The sequence below is a fragment of the Gavia stellata genome, chromosome 5 (assembly GCF_030936135.1).
Source record: "Gavia stellata isolate bGavSte3 chromosome 5, bGavSte3.hap2, whole genome shotgun sequence".
NCBI lineage: Eukaryota > Metazoa > Chordata > Aves > Gaviiformes > Gaviidae > Gavia > Gavia stellata.
The window spans coordinates 18,050,785-18,070,633 of NC_082598.1; the positions used below are offsets into that span (position 1 = coordinate 18,050,785).

Here is a 19,849-nt window from a genome sequence, read left to right on the forward strand (position 1 = left end):
TTGTACTTGTCTAGAATAATTTTGCATTTTAAATTGTTCTGTAAGGATTCAATGCGCAAACCCTTTAGAGTCAGCAGATTTCATTTGGCATTGAATGGATACTAAAACGGATCTCTGAATGAATACTTCTCAGAAGTATGTAGTACTATTTTTTACTATATAATTATAAAACCATTACAGATTTATATTAGAAATCATTCAACAACAATTTTTTTAAAAGCAACTATATGTAATACACTGAATTTCTGCTCCATTTTATAATTTACCCTTCCTCACAATGTAGGAAACTACACAGTGGAATGAAATTCTGTTCCTTTTGAAATCAATAATCAGTTGCGACTGACTACAGACATGTCAGAACTTGATTTGCTGTCTGTCTGAACTATATTAGTTCGCTCTTTTTCTTTTATCTTGGTGTGTTATAGCCTTAATAGAATGTAACACACCTATCGTAGCCGGAAAAGTCGTGTAAAATATTATATACATTTTATAATTGCACTTTCTGCATTATTCTGATGCTATACAATGTTTATTTTCATGACTTCTCTGACATTAAAATGAATATCATGCAATTAAAAAAAAATAATCCAAAGTGCTTAGTTGTTTGACTTCTCCAATTCTTTAAGATTGCAATTTTAAGATGAAGGGGGGAACAGGAACTTACCGACTTGGTACTTTGGGTAATAAGTTGCCATTTGTCCACTACTGCATGATTGTCTCTTATGCCTTTTTCTTATATTTGTATCAGTGGTCTCCCATTGTGGACTTTTTCTTTTGTTTATTCTGCTAAGAACTTCAGAACTACCAGCAGGATTATCATCATGGTTTACACCACTACTTAACTTTCTGTTGTGAAACTGGTCATCCAGCCTTTCAGTCACTTTAGAAGAATTAGATCCTTTAGATGTTTCCATTTCATTTTCTTGTTTCTTTAATGCATTTTGCTTAGTAGAATGGGACCTTAAAAGAGGATGTCTTTTTTCTTCCATATAGGCCTGATTGCTTTTACTTTCAACAGCTTCAGGAGAATAAATGACGTTATTTAACTTAAATGAATTGTGCTCCTCAACATGGTTGATTTTTCTCAGAAATATCCTACAATCTTTAAAGGTTTTGGCTTTCCAAGTATTTTGAAACAGTTTATCTTGGCTTTGTTCTTTTCTAACATTTTGTTGGCAACAAATTGTTCCATTTGTCTCTGCATGTGACTTAAGTATGTTTTCTAAACCAGGATGTGGGTTAAAGTCAGAAGATCCCATCATCTGTTGAACAAATGCATCTCTGGCTTCATTTTCAGTTGGCAAGAGGCTACTCTGAGATTCTACCAAAGTCTGAGCGGGCTGGATTTCTACCATATTTTTTTCCTGGAGCTTGGGCATTTCATCATTGGTTTCCCCACTTGTACTGTTAAACAACTGGCTTTGGCAAAAGAACTGCAAATTTTTCTTTTTTGATTTCCAGCCTCCAGGAGCCTGATTATAGAGCTTTTTCATTTGTCCCCACCTGTCACGCTGTAACTTCTTAAATTCATTTCTTTTTAATCTGGCTAACGTGAAATTACTTTTCATGCTTAAGACTGGAGACCTTGCCATGTTACGTAATATTTGTAATTTCCCTGCTGGTTTTGAAGGAGAAGATAGTGCAAACTTTTTAAAGTGCTTTCTGAAAGGGCAAGTACTAAGATCAGATTGTTTAGTTTCCATCTTTATCTCTCTAGTACTAACTACTTCTAAAGGATTGCGAGCATTTGCCTTTCTCACTAGAGAGAGAGACTGTGTTTCTGTAGTTTGCATAAACCAGGTGCAGAGTTCATTCATATTACACTTTTTCTGAAAAAGCATTTTTATAGGTGATGCTTCAAGTTCTACAAGGCAGGAGTCTAAAGGGTTTGACATTTCAGTATTACAGTCTTGTTCAATGGAATCCCTTTTTTCACATACACATTTATCAAACTCATTTCCCCCCACTCGCAACCAGGTATTAGTTATCCGTTCAAATCTATTATTTAGTTCTTCCAACAAAGTGTCACTTGAAGTGGAAGTAGCCCACCACCTGAGAGAGGGGTTTGACGAAAAAATGGGATCCGAAGATACTTCATTAATGGGCCCGAATTCACTATCCTTAAGATCCTGTTTTGCATTTTCTGAATTTCTCAGTTCTGAGGTATCTTTGGATGCTGTGCTCTGATTTGATTGCCTATGTTTTTCCTTTCGATCTTTAGCCTTTTTCAAATGGAGTTTGTAAGATTTGTGTAGTAAGGCACTTCTACAAGTAAATGCACTAGAAGATGCGAACGAATGTAAAAAATGCAACGAGGGTTTTCTGTCCCTAGCAGAATGTCTCAATGGAACTTCATGTTTTCTTGACACTGTTGTAATAACATTGTTTGATCCATCCTCTCTAGAAGCTTTCTGCATGCTCTCAACTTGACCCATATTATTGCACAGTTGATTTTTTCTTTCCTGTGGTATGTTTTTTTCTAACACATTCTGCTGTTGTAAAGGAGGCAAACAGTTGCTAATACTCACTTTTCTTTCCTGAGGTGAAACTCTATTAACAGTCACTGATATGCCGGAGATTTTTACTTTTGCTGGCCTACCAGGTTTTCGAATGGTGGTTAAGGGTTTCTTAATTGGCCGTATAATATTGCCGCAAGGATGTGGTGATGCTAGGTTACTCTTGATAGGTCTGACATAGTCATAACCAGAGACCTCGTTTTCAGTAGAAGAATTCTGTAAAGCTTTTACTATTTCAGTCAAAGCATTTTCAGTTTCCGCATTGTGCCTCGCTTTGCTATGGTCATTGGCAAAATTGGAATCAATGTGTTGTGTGGGCAGAATGCTGATTACATTTAGATTACCTTCAGAAACATGTCTCTTTGTTCTTCTTGACCTTCCAAAAACAACTGTCACAGTAATATTTTTGTTGCGGTTAACTTCTTCCATTACTGCTGCATCAGATTTGGTACTTTTGCCATCACTGCTAAGTTCAGGTCTAGGTTCTGTGCTTTCAGTCATGTCAATTTTTGGTTTTGGAGGCCGTCCAATAGGTCTCTTAACCTGCTTAACAACTTGAGGACCTATTTTCTTTGGTCTACCAGGTTTTCTTTTTAAAACCGATTCACTGCTTGATTTCTCCACAACTTCATCATTTTGTTTTGAGTCATTTAAGGTAGTCTGCCCAACTGGACAAGAGCTTGTAACTGCTTCCGCATAAACACAACTTGACTCCTCCTTGGTATCATTTTCACTGTAATCACAATCCTTGACACAGATTGCATGAGAAAGATCTCCTGTGGCCTGTTTGTCTAACAAAGTGTTTGTGTGCCCCTGAAACAAACAAATATCTGTGCTTCCTTTAGAAGATTCAGCTGCAGATGTCAAAGTATATTTGATTCCTTCACTACTATTAACCTCTGAGACAAACATAAGCTTAATAGGACTAGAGTAGTTTAAGGGAGGTGAGATCTCCCCAGCTTCAGAAGTTGTATGCAAGTCCTCATTATTGGAAGCTGAGCTGAATGAATCAAAGGTCAGAGATTTCAATAGGCTGTCATTGATTTCTTGATCTATAACCATTTCTTGTTTGTTTGTTGTCACACACACGGTTTTGATTTTACTGCTGCTTGGCACATGTGAATGTGGAAGGAAGCTTTGTCCTGTGCATCCCATTTCACTCAGAGTGAAAGGTAAGCCTCTTCTAGCAGCTGGGTTCATAACCTGTTCATAAGCATTATCTTTTAATTTTTGGCTTATTTTGTAACTATCCAGCAATGAGTTGTTAGTCTTTCTGGCTAAGTTTATTGTATCTTCTAAACGCTCTACAACAACTTGCAGATTTGTGTCTCTCACAATTTTGCTTATATTTATGTCACTGCATCTTTCAGCATGAACATCTTTCTTTATTTTCATTTTTTCCAAACTTTCTAAGGACTTTTTTGCATTGGATGACTTTCTAAACACAATATTGTTCGTTACATAGACAGAGTACCATCCAGGAGGCACAATGTTACGTTTAGTTCTGCCCAAGATTCCATTGCTCTCATCCTTTAGAGAAATCTGATCAGTCTCTTTTAAAGTTGAACAATCTCCTTGTGTTTTTGTGAGTTTTGCCTGGCTGGCTGCAATAGCACTGTTTTCTGAAAGAACTAGAAAGCCGGAGCTGGTTTGAAAATTAGTAAGAGGTAGTTTGAAAGACTCTGTTTGGTGTACTGGAAAGCATATTGGTTTGGTTTGGCAATTCATACATGGATTACTTTCAAGATGTTGCAAAGCCTCATCTTCTATCACAGTAAAACTGTGTCTTTTGTTTGGATATATTTTATCAAATTTTTTTGTAGCTTTCTTTGCATTTCTCTCTGAAATTGACTTTTTTCTTACAAGAGTTTCATCAAGGCTTGCAAGCTCCCTTTTGATTTGCAAAGACTGTCGTCGAATGAATGGTGAATCAGGAGAATTATACATTGCAAATAAAGTTTCCTGACGCTTGCGAAATCTTGTTTGGATAATTTTATTTTCCATTTGTTTATCATGTTGGCGAAGTAATTCCATAAAGCTGTAATCACTAGCCTTAGCGTTATGCAAAAGAGAGGTTATGAAGTCTCCTAATTTGACATCATTTTCTGGTACCCTGTCACTGCTAGGAAGTTTTACAAGATTTGTTGCTATATCTGTAGTGTCTATTGATTTTAACTTCTCATTAATACGGTCCATTAAATCTTGAAAAATGGCAGAATGTTCACCTTTCTCAGCCTTCTCAGAATTTATATATTTATAATTGTTGCTTTCTTGGTCTGTTGATAGCAACATGCCATCTGAATATTCGGTCTCTTTTCCTCTGCATGTTTTACCTTCGTATTCAAATTCTCCTTTGCTTCCTTCAGCTGGCAAGAGGGATGGAGGCTGGTTGGTAGATAGTTCAAGCTTGTTATTGTCTAAAGTTGGAAAATCTATAACCGATCCCTCCAATGACTCAAACTCTTTACTCTGTACAGGTGATAGTGGAGGCGGTGAGGGGCTGCGAGATCTACTTGAATTTTTAATGCTGTTCAGGAGATCACAGTCCTTAGTTGAATATGTACATGCTGCTGCTTTCACAGAATGCCTGTTACAATTTTGCAATTGTTCAGCACAATACTTATGAGAACTACATGCTTTGTTCACCATTGTCTTAATACATCCAATCGCTACAGCTTGGCATGACAAAGAATGGAAATCTTTAATACAAACAGACAGAGGTGGTAAACAAGTGTTTGGTCTTTGATTTTGTAAACAGCACCTTTTTGTCAGCATATGTCCATTGCAACTGCAAAATGGAATGTGAACATCCTCTTCAGTAAGGGAACTGGGAGTTTCAGAGTGGACCAAATGTGTTTGCTTGCAACTGCAAACTATAGGAACATTTTCATCTTGTATTAAAAATTTTAACATAGACAAAGTCTGTTGCCAGTGATATGAACAAAAAGACTCCAAAACTTTGTTTAATGTTGATTTTCCTTTTTCCAAATTAGCTGTTTCCTCTGAATTTGCATCAGCTGTTGAACTTGAACTGAAAATGAAAACAAATCAAAACAAAATATAAATTACAGTAAAACACCATATCTAATGTTTGTTATAATGATTAAACTCAAGCCTAAAAACCTGAAGTATGCAAAACAGTTCTGTTTTATTTGCGCTATTCAGGCATACTTGCAAGTGTCACTAGCAACAATGTGCATCTTATATACAGCAGCAATAGTCCTACCATAAGAAAAATAATCAGGAAGAAATTAAGGGACAAAAAGGTTAGTTTGAAACATAGCTTCTCATATCTAAATGTAATTACAATAATGTTAACTTTCTGGTATTTCAAACTACCTTAGTCATTAATGAAGGAAATCCTCACCAAGAACCTGGGGAGCTTAGTATTGCTCCCATTTTACAAACTGAGGCACAAAGAGGGTAAATTATTTGCCTAAGGTCACAATTCAAGGTTGTGGCAGAGGCAAGAAAGGATCCGTCTCTCCTGAATCCCACCCTAAGATATTCATATACCAAAGTGTATTGAATGGTCTTCAGGATGCTCTTAAAGATTCTTCTAAAGATATTTTTATTTATATATTTATTTTAAAAGAACACTTAATAGGCTAACAGAAAAAGGAAAAAATAGCCACTTCCTACTGTTACTGTTCTTTGCAGATAAAAGTTTCCCTTCTAGTTTTTAAATAAATTGCAGTGGTGCATCACAGGCTCTTCATTGCAATATATTACACACACATACATGCACACACGTGCGCGTGCACACACACACACGGATTCGTTCATTAAACAGAAACAGAGATAATCGCCACTGGAATAAATCACTTTTGTGATAAAGGTTAATATCCTTTAAATCTCAAATACAGGGTAGGCCTATATCTAAATAAGATTTCTCGGCAGTTGTTCTCAAAGATGTTAACTCAAAATAAAATCATTTATAAAATACTACCTTTACTATTTAACTAATTTCTTATAAACTATTAAAACTAATGTCACTACTTACCTAATCAATCATTTATATTGAAAAGCTGAAAATTTTCCATGGTAGAAATTAATACAGATATTTCTTCAATTAAATACAAAATCCTTATGCTGGATAGCAACTATCAACAGATAGTTAACACCTAATTCAAATGTTTTACTGAAACCAATTGCATGAGCAGAAAACGTTAGAAGAATTCTGTTTTAGAAAAGTATGTATTGTTTAAACATATCACCAAACTCTGAACATGACACTAACTTTTTGCCCTACTATAATCTCCTGTAATTCTTTGCATTTAAGCCTATACTTTGGAAAAATTTCATTTTGATTGTGTTTACAACTGTATTGATCAAGGAACAAACATATTTAAAATTTAATGTGCCATATTTATATAAAGTTACCTATTCATCAATTAGCTCATACCCAATGTTATTAGTATCAATAATCACTTTTAGCTTCAGGTTTCCTCCTGGAAGTTATACATACAAATTTGTATTTTTATTGTCCCACATGGATTTTGAAGTTTAGCACTTAAAACCAGCCAACTATGCTTAATAATTTCTCATGTTTTTTCTTTCTCCTGTAATATTTATTATGAAACAGTATATATTCAAAATCAAGCATCTAGATGATACTAACTCATAAAAGCGTAAGATAATTGTGATGGTAACTAGCTGAATTGCAATTATGTTTAAACTGAAATAATTGAAGTCTTAAAAGGAAAAAAAAAACCTCTTTGCACTTGCAATCTGAAGTAAAAACAGCATTATTCAAGGGCACGTCATTGTCAGGATTTAACTGTTTTTGAAATGCCACTTCACTGAGAAGAGTCTGTGTTACTCAGTCCAAACAACTCGGGAGTCACGAGGTGTTGAAATGTATCACTACACTTGTGAAAGCAAAGATTATTCTAGTAATACAATTATGGATAAAAACTAACTGCCCTCCCCACCACCATGACTTTAATTAAATAACGTTCTGAAAGGCCAGATAGGGAAAAAAAATAACATGGCACTAGGTCTTCAATATTTTGTTTGTAAATCACAGTGAATTTGTTAAGTACCGATTTGCTAAGACGACGGCTATAGTACAGACTTTTTAGACTGAATCTCTAGACAGGTATCTTTCTGTCTGTCTAGACTTGCAAGGTATGTCTAATGGAGTTTCACTGGAGAGCTTTAATTGTAGAGGATCTGTATCCACAACTGCTATTTAAAATACGCTCACTGGTGGAAGAGAAACTTCCAGAGCCCTAGAGCCTTCCCAAAGTCAGCAACCAAAATTTCAAAAGGTCTCAGAACGGCTTTGAATTTGCTATGTGGGGATCAACCCGTTATATGAAGTAATATCCTGGTTATCACAGACATACTGTACATTCTTCTAATATGATTTCTTTCCTGGTTATCTACCCTCGTGTAACATCTATAATCTGCTTTACGTTAGCGTGTGTTAGTTTCTAAAGCTGACAGACAGCTTAACTTCATCTACTCTATTCTAATAGTACCACACTCTAAATGATCTTCCAAGTTTGTGAAAACACATGGACCCCTTACTCGGTTGCCATTTGGGAACAGAGCTTACTACGCAACAAAATAATGCGTTAAAGCAACACATTTTCTTTAAAGTGCCTTGCTGTAGAGATGTTCATATAGTTAAACTAATTTTTAGTGGCTTTTCAACACAATTACGGAATTATATTTCAGTTTCCTGTAAGTCCTTCCTATAGCCCTTTAAATTTGTGTTGTCACACAGTAGTTTAGACTATCCTCAAGATAAAAGGCTTAAACAATAATTTCACAGAAGGAGGAGCTTTCATTTTCACAGTTGCAAACTTCCTTCACAGAACAGTCTTACACTTCCTACAAATCACACACAAAAAGATGGCTAAAGAGAGTGGGTAGGAAATGGAGGGGTTGAGAGGTGAGAGGATCAATACGCACTGCTCCCCCAGTACCTTTTGTGCACAATGTCTCTGCAGACAAAAGTTACGCATGGAAGGACGTTATTTCCCTGCTGGAGGGCAAGGGCAGTTAATACCATGGAGTGGGTATTGACTGGAGTCCAAAATTGGCACAAAGGCAGATATGTGATATGGTTAAGTACTAGCCTTTCAGCGTATTTTTTTATGTATAAAAAAGTAAACCTTTGCCTCCTCCACAAGTCCAAAAAACTATCAGGAAAGAGCTGTATCAGAGGATGCCCAAAAGATGTCCTTCCCTAGCATTCTATCCTCTGCCGTCTCAACCACAGACAAGGTAGGTCAATCTAGCAACTTCTTTGCAGGCTGGGAAAAGGAACAAAACTGGGAACAGAACATACTTTCAAGTACTCATATGAACAGCATAGAACTGTTATAGAAATATAAATTTGTCTTATAGAAAAGTTTGTTTTCTGACTTTACTAAATAAATAAATCCCTCAACAAAGCTATATATTTTCTGTAATATATAATAAATAATTTTTAGCTGCAAACTAAAGGATGTAACTGTTACAAAATTAGTTTTCTGAATTTCTTCTCAGTTCTGAGTAACGCATAAATTCTGAGAAGTCATCCTTCCTTAAAGCTACTATTCTCATATATAAAATTCTCATAGTAAATTACTGCCTAATTTGTGCAGTTCTTGATCTTATGCCACTGCTAATAAACTCGTGCCTCAGGAGTAAGTCAAATGAGTCAGTGTACAGGTTTTTGTTTCTTTCTTTTTTTTTTTACTGAATGAGCAAATCAATCACACATCAGTGTTGTAAATTTATGTGCAAAAGCATTGAAGTGCTTTACTACAAATTACAACGTAGAAACACGTTAACTAAACAATTAAATTCATACAATCAGATTTAGGAATATAACAACACAAAGAAGAAACAGAATTACAGTACATTTACAACACAAGACAAATACATGGAATTCATTAGAAAATATTGTAATAAATAATTCATGAATTATAGTGCAATTGATTTATGCATAAATATAACTAATTGCCTAAAAATCAGTTGTTAACAAAAATCTGTCAAAAATCAAGGCAGCCACAGAGTTTTACTAAATTACTGCGACAATGGAAATACTGCAATTAAAAAACAAATACAAGTATTTGTACTGTAAACAACTAAAAAAATCAGTCTCACTAAAGTTAATATACAATTTAATATAAAATTGTCATTAGCTACCAGAAATGGTTTAAAGAGCTTTACTGAGCAGTAGTTCTAAAAACAGAGGCACTGTTTTTTAATATAAAATACTTGAGAAACATTCAAATAAGTAGAAAGCATGTAGGGCTTGCTTTCGCCTTCATTTAAAATTCTGCTGAAACAGGAATTTTCAGAAATTGTCAATTACTAAGTAGTGACTGGTAACTGAATTTATAAAACAGTTCAATATGTGTAATTTAAATGACATTTAATGGAATACATAGGGGTTGGGAGAGGAGAATCTACATATTTCCCTGCCTTTCTTAGTTGTGTAATCAAAGGTTAGCCTAATAATTAGAAACAAATAATTCTGTTCTTTTAAACACTCACAGGTTGAGTATCATCTATAAACTATCAAAAAATATTTTAATATACTATTTCTGACCAAAAAATAAATACAAGTACTAAAATGTTGAAAATTAATTATAATATTACATACAAAACTACTGAGTACTGTTAAGTCAATAGTAAAATGATCCCTGATTTTATGAATCCTGTTAATTTTTTGGTCAGGTCATCTTTTAAATGATATAAAAAGAGTACTGTAACTTGCCTTCAATATAAACTTCTGACTCAAATTTATAACATTGTCTGAGGAGTAGAAAACATCAGTATGGTACAAATACTAGGCAATGTATTGAAGACCGAAATTTTTGCAAGTAAAACTGTATAAAGATAGATCTTGAAACATCTAAGGTTTTTTCAACTTCGTTTTTCAGTGAGGATTTATTCACAAGTTAATCCTTCTGGCCCTCACAAAATATGGCTTAATTCTTTTAAAACGAAAGATGACCCTGACATCTGCTGTTTTGTGACCTCCTTGTTATCAGGTACAGTTCTACTTAAAAAAAGGATTCATTCTGTAATATGCAAGTAAACCTTAATCACTGAAGAAGATTCAGTATAGATCTGAGAGACCAAAGAGACACTGGTTGTGCAGTTTCAAAGGATTATTCTGGTTTAAAATGGAAGTTGCTATTTTTCAGTAGCATTAATAAATATGGGCTAGATTTTGCCATCAATATTGCAGTATGCTCTCCACTGAATTTAATGGCAAGTTTATCTACAAATCAGATTACTTGATGTGGCCCATATGTATCTAATGTCCCGTTTCATCTATAAAATTAACCTATACACATGCAAATTTAGGTGGGGAAAAAAATGTATGCATGTGCACCAAATGTATAAAAGTTGGAGAAAAGTATTTTTCTACATCAAATTAGATGCATACAGAAAAAATTACATTTTGAGACGAAAAGGGCATTGATGTTCAGTATTGAATGTATGAAGCAAGCCCCCATTCTTCATATGTAGACATATACTTTGTGATATTACACAAAAAAAATAGTATAATATAAAGTCCAATGTGAATACTTCGAAATTCATGTAAAAACTGCAATATGAAGGTAATTGGTCTCCCTTAAATTCTATTAAAAGTTACGTATTTAAAGTGAACTGCCTAACTTCTAACTACCAAATTTATAAAGAATTTATATTATTGAAAGTTCAAAACAGCTTCACTGTTTAATATTTGTATTTCTATCAAGACCCTGAACTGCAAATTTGGTTATTAGCAAAATGATAATGTAAATTGGTATTCATTTTGATAAACTGAAAATGTTTTGAAATGTCACAGCAGCAAATACATTACAGTTACAGTGAGGTTTTTCAATAGGAGTGTGACACAATCCTTAAATAAATTTTAAGTAGTCATAACATCAACTAACCAGCACGTTTAAACAAAAAACCAAACAAACCCAAACCATTCTCAAGCTCATTCTGTGCACATTATGAACATGCTCTAAGTTGCATTCCAACTTTCTTTTTAAACCTTACAAGTTACCTTATTTGTCAAACTAAAAAGGAAAATTATGTTAAAGTTTAAATTATTTTATGCTCTTAGTATTCCATCTTATTTCATATTTAATAATTCTATAACTACAGTAATTTCTCAGGTTTCATAAGTGTACACTTTGTAAACACCAATTTCTTTCTAAACCAACAACAAAACTTTCTTAAAATGATAAAAAAATGCAGTTTATGCCTGCTAAACACACATTTTTAGTAATGAAATGTTTTTCTTACTTGTATTGGATATTTAAGTAACGAACTTTTTTTCTTTCACAGAATGTACTATATCCTACTAATACTTCACAAATCCACTTCCTTGTAAGGAACTAGCTTTTTAAAAAAAATCCCTTGATTTGTATGATCTGAGTTACTTACAATTTATTGCAAGTATTCTGTGAAGTATAAAAGTCTGCTAACCCTTGGTTGTGTATTTCCATAATAAGATGGATTATTGAATGGGTATAGTGGTTCTTCACCAATTAAAAATTATGCTTCACATGACAAATACTTGTTTTCCCAAAACATCTTTATGCTATTGACTACTAAATAAAACCTGAATCTTTTCACCTATTTATACAAGGATTATATTAAATACACACTATCAGAATTAAGTGAGCAACTCTATAATTCTGTCCACAGTGAAAACCCTGAATAAAACTATTTTTCAAAAGGCATGTATGTGGTTTTTGAACTGTATAATTTCATGTCTTCTGTCAGAGTGAGCATATGTATTTCTCACACAGTGTGTGTATACAGACATACATACACACACACAAAACAATTTGCTAACAATTATTCTACACAGGCTTGCTACTATTTTTGCAGCTGCCAGTCCCTGAATCTGTCATATTGAATAAGCCAGTATCTGGTAATCGGAGTTTCTTCTTCGGTGGAGTCTTCAATGTTCCAGATCTTTCTTTTACTTTATATTCTAAAGTGCTGTGAGGTACCCCATAAATTCCTTGTGCTTTGGAAACACTCATTTTCCCACTCATTACCATTGCAATTGCTTCTTCCATTATTTCATGATCATACTGCCGATAGCGGCCACGTTTTTTTCTTGGTTGCTTATTATCTTTACGATCCAAACTATCTTCTGTATTTTCTGAGGTTCCATCTACTGTCCCATTCTTAGCATTAAGACACAAAGGAGAGAGGTCCCCATGCAGAAAGTAGGAGTCAACACTTGAGTGAGTTACAGGTCCAGAACATTCAATTTTGTTCTGTTTAGGGAGTATATTTTTCAATTTTTGAAGAGCTGATCCTTCTAAGACTGAGGAGGTTTTAGAAACGTGGTACATAACATCCAGAAGACCAGCAGTATCAGACTGTGGTTTGGACACAGAACTTATTCTTAGCTGAGGAATTTTTAATTGTACAGTAGGACTTGAAGTTTCATATTGTAGATTTTCACTTTTTTCTTTAAATTGAGTGACCATTCTCTGTAGAGTTAACTGGTGGAGGTAACTGGAAGCTGTTGGGAATTTTAATTCTGAGGTTTCAAGTAGACTGAGTTTACTTTTTTCTGTGCGCTCTGCTTGAGCTCTTGCCCACAAGGCTACTTTTTGTAGGACTGCACAAGTTTCTTTACTGTCTTTAAATGAATAACTATCATTGAAATCTCGAGTTTTGTTTTTAAAAGGTGCAGGCTTTCCTGCTGGTAAGGCTTCTAAGTGGAGAAGTAAAGTTTTTTGAGGTATGCCATAAAGTATGCCTGCTTTATTTATGTCCAGTGCTCCAGACTGAATGTCTTTCAAAGCTTTTGAGAGCAAACCATCTGCAAACTCAGCACTTCTTTCCACATAGTCCTCTCTGTGTCTGTGTAGTCTCCTGGATGGATGGAATGAAACGATGGTAAACTGATGTATGAGAGACTCTCACACAGCTATGGAAGGGAAGGGTCCACTCCTTTATTATACTCCTTGCTTCGGTAACATCACTGCTTCTGATACTTTTAAGCCTTTGAGGTGTGGTAGTTAAATGATTATCCTAGCAAAATGTTACAGTTCTGGTAGGACAGTGTCTCAAAAATCATACGGTGGCTTCTACAGCAGCCCTTCCAAGAACTTTATATCCTAGCTCAGTATTTGATAATATTCTCATGTGCTTGCTATATTCCCTTGTTCACATGCTTGCAGAGCAACACTGTTATAATTTTAATTATACAATTAACGTTCCATTAAGTACCCAAATCCTGAAGGAGTTTTTGTTAGTAGAAACGTGACGTTACCGCTAAACAAGTAATAAAAGAGTCAACCCCCTCATAGAAAATTTGCAGCAATAAGTACATAACTACACACAGACATCCCAGACTTACACAAAACTAGACTTTCTACAACAATAAGATAAAGTGCTGTAGTTAACAATCAAGTCCATTTTGGCAAAATAAAACACAGTTTTAAAAACTTCTAGCCACTATTTACAGCTCTCTAATTACAAAGTCATATTCATTTTAAAACTTCTTCATATCAGCGAATTAATAAAATGCAATTTTACATGATTCAACAAATACTGCTATTGTCCTATTTGTAGTAAGTTATTTGGTAAGACGTACAGGTGACAAAAAGGGTCCTGCTATGGCTAGTGGATGGAAGGATGCCAAGATCATAACAAAATCCAACAAAACAATGCGTTTCACTAGTTTTGTGGTAGCTTTCAGCAGATGCAATAACATTTTTCTTGCTGAACAAAGAAATTTAACCATTTGCCACCACACACCATAGTCAGAACCATGATGTAAGTATAAGTACTATGATTAAGAGCTCTCTCTCTCATGTGCTTGCGTGCTCTCTCTCTTATTAAGGAATATTATAGATAATAGTCATTTAACTTGTTCATGTTAGTTGAAGAATATTTTAAATCTAAATATTAACATGGTCATTTTTGTCCAAAATTGACGTTTCCTAAATAAACTCTAAAAGAATATTTACATTTTCTTCTACTATCCTATTACTTTAATGTGTTATGCAATCAATTTTCAGTTCATTTTTAGTAACATGAACTAAAGTTTGGTGATTGTTCTGATAACTTTTCTTTAAACAGAAAAAAAGGAAAAAGACAAATGAAACATATGATATATACATAGACACACACTTATGAGTGACAAAAATTCTTTTGAAAGCAAAATAGAAACCACATGTGTGTGTCAGTATATACAAATATGTTATGAACATAAAACCTGACTTCAGAGAAGAGAAACCTGGATTGTCTTTTACATAAGCCGAAGAGAGTCCTAAACGTTGCTTACCCAGACACTGAGTTTTCAGAACACAATGGATCATAGTTTGGTTCTTCCAACCTTGCGCTTTTCTTTGTAGAGAGATCTAGCACTCCATCCCCTGCAAAGAATGAGTAGTGATGATAGCAGTTGTTTAAGGATGATCCCAGAAATTTTCTTAGCACATGTTTGTACCTATGGCACAATTTTTAAGCAGTTACTTTATCGTGTAAAATTTCTGACATCTTATTCCTTTAAACAATGTCAGCCGTCAGGAAATGGTTTTATAGACTTGATGTGTGTAACAATATTTTTTTAAATTAATAAAAAATAAACCCATTCAGAAATAATTAAATTTAAAAGAAGAATCTGTCTTAAACAGAAACGTGACTGCTTTCCTAAAAATCACGTATGCATATATATATTGCACTGTTTACTTTCAAGGCAATCAAAGCAATGCACTTGATATTATTATTATTATCATTCATATATTCACATTTACATACTGTAAACATATTTACATACTGTAAACAAACAAGCCTGATACTGAAGTTAAAATTGACCTAACTATATCATAGCCTTACAGGATAATTCAGGCTACTAGGGATCTCAGGAGGTTTCTAGACCAATCTCCTGCTCAGAGCAGGGTCAGCTATGAGACCAGAGCAGGTTACTGGATGAGAAAGTAGCACCCCAGTAATTGGGAAGAGAACTTGAGCCCAATATAAAGTTTTAAGCATGTGAGGCCTATGTCATTAAAGGTTCTAACAGTTTGTTTATACATATTCCCCCTGCTGCCCCCACATATATGTAATAACGAAACTAGAGAAACAGAAAAGACCTAAACTGGGGTGGGAATCCGCTCTGTTAAGTCATTGGCAAATGTTAAAGTCAAGATTTATAATTGGCTGTTGAAGTCTATGAAGTATTGAAATAGAAAACAATCTATTTTTAAAATCAATATTTAAGAACATTGAAAATTAAAGAAACTAATTAGCACCTAAACCACTCCTAGTTTAACTTTTTGTTTTTTTAAAACAATCACATTTAAATTATAGATAAATCCTCTAAATATATTTAATTTCATACCTTTCTTCCTTGGTTCTCTGTTTCAAACTTGGGCTGCTTTGTGTGCCTGAGCTCTGTGAATCCAATTTTGAGTTTCAACATGTAGCTCAACATTCAACTCTACAAGCAACCTTATGCTAGCCCTTTTTACATTAGTGTCATTTTCATATTACTGCGTATTATTTTTAGAACATCAATCAACTGTATATATTTTCCCCCAGCCTCAGATGCAGACATGAAGCATTGGCTGAATAGTCTAAATGCCAAAACCTGAATAAGTAGTCAGAAAAATTGCTAGGGTAACTCTCCTTTATACCAATACCGCAAAGAAATAGTTTTGTGTAATAATCAAATCCAGCTATTTGTTTTGGACTGTTTTTAACAATTTTTGACTGTTTTCCCCCAACCATTTTGTATTATTTGAAGAAGGTTAAAAAGAGAAAAAGTAGCATTGTAAATCAGCATAAGGGGAAAAACTATTTATAAACATGCCACTTGTCAAAGATGCTCCTTTTCTTCTGAATATGTTCCTTTCAAAGTCTTCCTCAACCCTAAGAAAGTTCTGTCAGTCATACAAAGTACACCTCCCTTTCTTAAGTGTTTGTGTATTCCCTTTCACAACAGTTTCTCCATCTTCAGTTGATATTCATAGGCACTATGATAAAAAAAGTTTAGAAGAGATCACTGGACAAAGTCACTGGAGAAGAAACTACTTCGAAGTTCACAACTCATCAAGTTATGAAGAGCTAATCATCTCTCTCTATTCAATGTACAGAAAAATTGAAGCTAACTAGACTTTTAGGAAAAACAACCCCAACAAACAAAACCCAGACTCTCGTAAGATTCCATAATGAAATCTAACCAAAATAATTTTAATTTCCGATCTTTCAGAACTGGTTTTGACAACACAAGGCCACCAGTAAGTTGCAAAATTACTAAAAAGAACACAGTACTGAAAATGCAGACTTCCTGAAACAAAAAGATTAGATACGTTTTGGGCATCTAAAGGGTAAGCAGAACTAAAGAGTCATTTCAGGTTCAAGAGAGTTGGTTCCTCCCACACAGCAAATGTATTCATTAAGTATATGACACCTCCCTGAAGACAATGCTTTATGGGAAGATGCTCCTCAGTAAAAAGAGTGAAAGAGAACCATGCAAGAAATTTGATATACATACAAAATACCGTATAAAGTCACCACACACCAGCCTTTTATTCAGGGATTTCACTCAAATTAAAACAAACAAACAAAAAACCCAATACAATGAAGAACACAAAACCCCGAAAATTGATGCAGAAAGGGCTGATAAGTCAAAAAGAGTCATTAAAAATACACAGTAGCTCCTGGTTTTGGTAGATCTTCCTGCTTTGTAGTAGTATCAATTACTACAATGAAGGAGCACCTACAATTGGTAGGAACGTCAGAACATTTGCTATAAAGCTTTAGGGCATAATGAAATGCTACCTAACTAAATGAATGTATGTATATATACACAGGGGAGATGTTCACTTTGGTTCATTAGGTACAAGACCAAAAAGTTTGCAAAGAGGCATCCTACAGGTGGACAACGAACCTTGAAAGCCTGTTACCTGCAAGGTAGGAATAATTTTTTTTAAACTGAGCCAGAACTTTCTATTATCTCTATCAAATCACTCAAAACAGGTATTTAGGCAAGAATTCTGGACAGGAACAGAATGACATCAGGAACAGAAAAAACACCCTGTAAGGTGGTTTTAATAAAAGACATGGAATTACTTCCACTCTTTAGCTGAAGCCATGACTACTAAGATGATAGTCTTCATAAACAATACTATGTAACACTGGTTAATATAGAAAAAATCATTAGAAGTTTTTCAGGTCTGCTGCTCATGGTCTTCTAATGAAGTTATTTCTGTTCAAATTAAATGATTTTGATCTTCAAAGAAATGGCTCAACCTCTGGCCTTTACTTCTCAGCACCAGATCATCAGGTGCAGCAATACCAAGATATAACTAAGTGTGATCAAACGTCATCTTCAAAATAATTGGGACAACAATCACTTGAAACTCCTCCAGACTAGTGGTGTTAGAGAAACAGGGTGGGTGGGGTGGGAAGAGCAATTAACAGAAACTGTATGGGCAACCCTTGAGTTCCTACAATTGGTATTTCTATACTGATTCTAGCAAACTTCTCTTTTTTTTCCTCAGTTTCAGGAAATCTCTCACTAGCTATTATGAACTGCCTTACTAGGTCAGACAACCTATTCTGCCCAGTCCTCAGTCTCCAGGCATGGGAAAAACTCCACTCCTACTGTGGGAGAGCACATCAGCCCGGCCACGACCCGCAGCTCATTCCTCTCCTGCTCTCCCAGCAGCTGCTATCACTGGATTAGGGATCTCAGAGATACATCCCTGCTTACTCTAGCTTTAGTTTCTGGCCTTGGTTCTGTTAGCTGGGAACTTGTCTAAGGCCCTTTTTGAATCCAGTGACACTGTCCATCTCCACAACCTCCTGTCACAGCAGCTCCTGATGTTCACAACCTGCTGTGCAAAAGCTGCCCCTTATCTGTTTTCCTCTTTTAAGAAGTTTCAGCAAGCCCTGCGTAGTTCTATATTGTGAGATTTAGTAAACAACTCTCCCTTTACCTTATCCATCATACTGTGGTAAACCTCAATAAGGTTTTTCATAGCAACAAAATGACACAGTCTTGTCTTCAATACCTTTCCTGATGATGCCTGCCTTGCGTTTTACTAGCTATTTTCTGTGCTGCTGCACATGGAAACAATGTTTTCAGAGGACTGTCAGCAGGAACACCGGAGTCTTTTGTTAATACTTAACTACTGCTTTGACAAGCCCCTTTTTGCTGACCTGATGTGCTATTTTGTAAAATTAAAAACTGCCAGATGAAAAGTATATAGCTATATATTGCTGTCCATGGCAAGGTCGTGGCAGCATCTGTGAGGAGAGGCCAAGGGGCTACCCTGTCCCAGACACAGATGGTTCTAGCTGGTTCCAACAGACCCACTGCAAGGACACAGCTAAGCCCAGCAGCCACTTGTGGGGAGCCTCTGGGAAAACACATTTAAGAAAGGGCAAAAGGTGCCAGATAGAGAGAAGAAGGGAATAAAAAGAATGAGAAAATGGCAGAGAGAAGCCCAATGGCAGAGGAAAATGGTAGAGAGAAACCATTAGGTACAGACAGCGGACACCCCACACCCATTCCCCTTGCACCACCACATCCCTCCCCAACTACCAAAACCTTGCCGTGTAAACCCAATACACAGAGGTATCAGGTCTGGAAGCGTCAGACCTGAATATTTTGGGAGTACTTCAGAGATGGCCTGCAGATACTGGAGGAAAATAAGCAGCTTTCTTAAATGAAGATAAGATCATCCAGACGTCTTCAGTGGCAGAATCTTTTTTCAGTACTGAGCTAGGACTTAGCTTGGATCTACTCAGTGTAAAAAAATGCTTCTAATGATCTGGAAAATAAAGTTTACTCTTTCATCTCAAGTCCAAGAAACATTGTCATTGTAAAGGAACAAGACTGTCTGTTTTATTATTCAGCTCATTCATTTTAAAGACGACTACTGTAAATACAAGGCACCTGCCTAAACAGAGAATGAACCTGAAGTATTTATATTTAGGTCATTATCTGCTTCACAGGATTTGAATTGAAAAGATTTCAACTTTGAGGATCCATCAGAGCAATGTACAAATTTGAACTTCCTACTCTGTTACTGCCACTTCATTTGAAAATTGTAACAGGAATTACAATGGCAAATAATAAAGAGTTGCATGACAATTAAAAGACACCACTAAGAAGGGACCCACGGTATAGCTTTTACGAGTCTCCAGACTGAAGTAGTATACAATGTTAGACACAAAATAATATATTTTTAAAAATAACCCAATTAAAAAATTTCACAATTCCCTACTGTAAGCATATAACACTTCAATATATCCAAGCTTTCTTCAGGAAAAGGACAGAAGTGAAGGGTAGGTAGAATAATAATACATAGTCCCTGACAATAGCCAACTGGAAGAATTTT

The 19,849-nt window shown here is 35.1% G+C and overlaps 1 protein-coding gene across 1 annotated transcript in view; it reads right to left on the minus strand.

Annotated features, from left to right (window-relative positions):
- The window catches only part of LCORL (ligand dependent nuclear receptor corepressor like), an 87,519-nt gene that overhangs the window by 17,041 nt on the left and 50,629 nt on the right, over positions 1-19,849 (minus strand). Inside the window, exons 6-7 of the mRNA XM_059817901.1 lie at positions 14,782-14,872; positions 665-5,541 (exon numbers count right to left, since the gene is read on the minus strand). Coding sequence (XP_059673884.1) covers positions 665-5,541; positions 14,782-14,872 — 4,968 coding nt within the window. The remainder of the gene's footprint in view (positions 1-664; positions 5,542-14,781; positions 14,873-19,849) is intronic.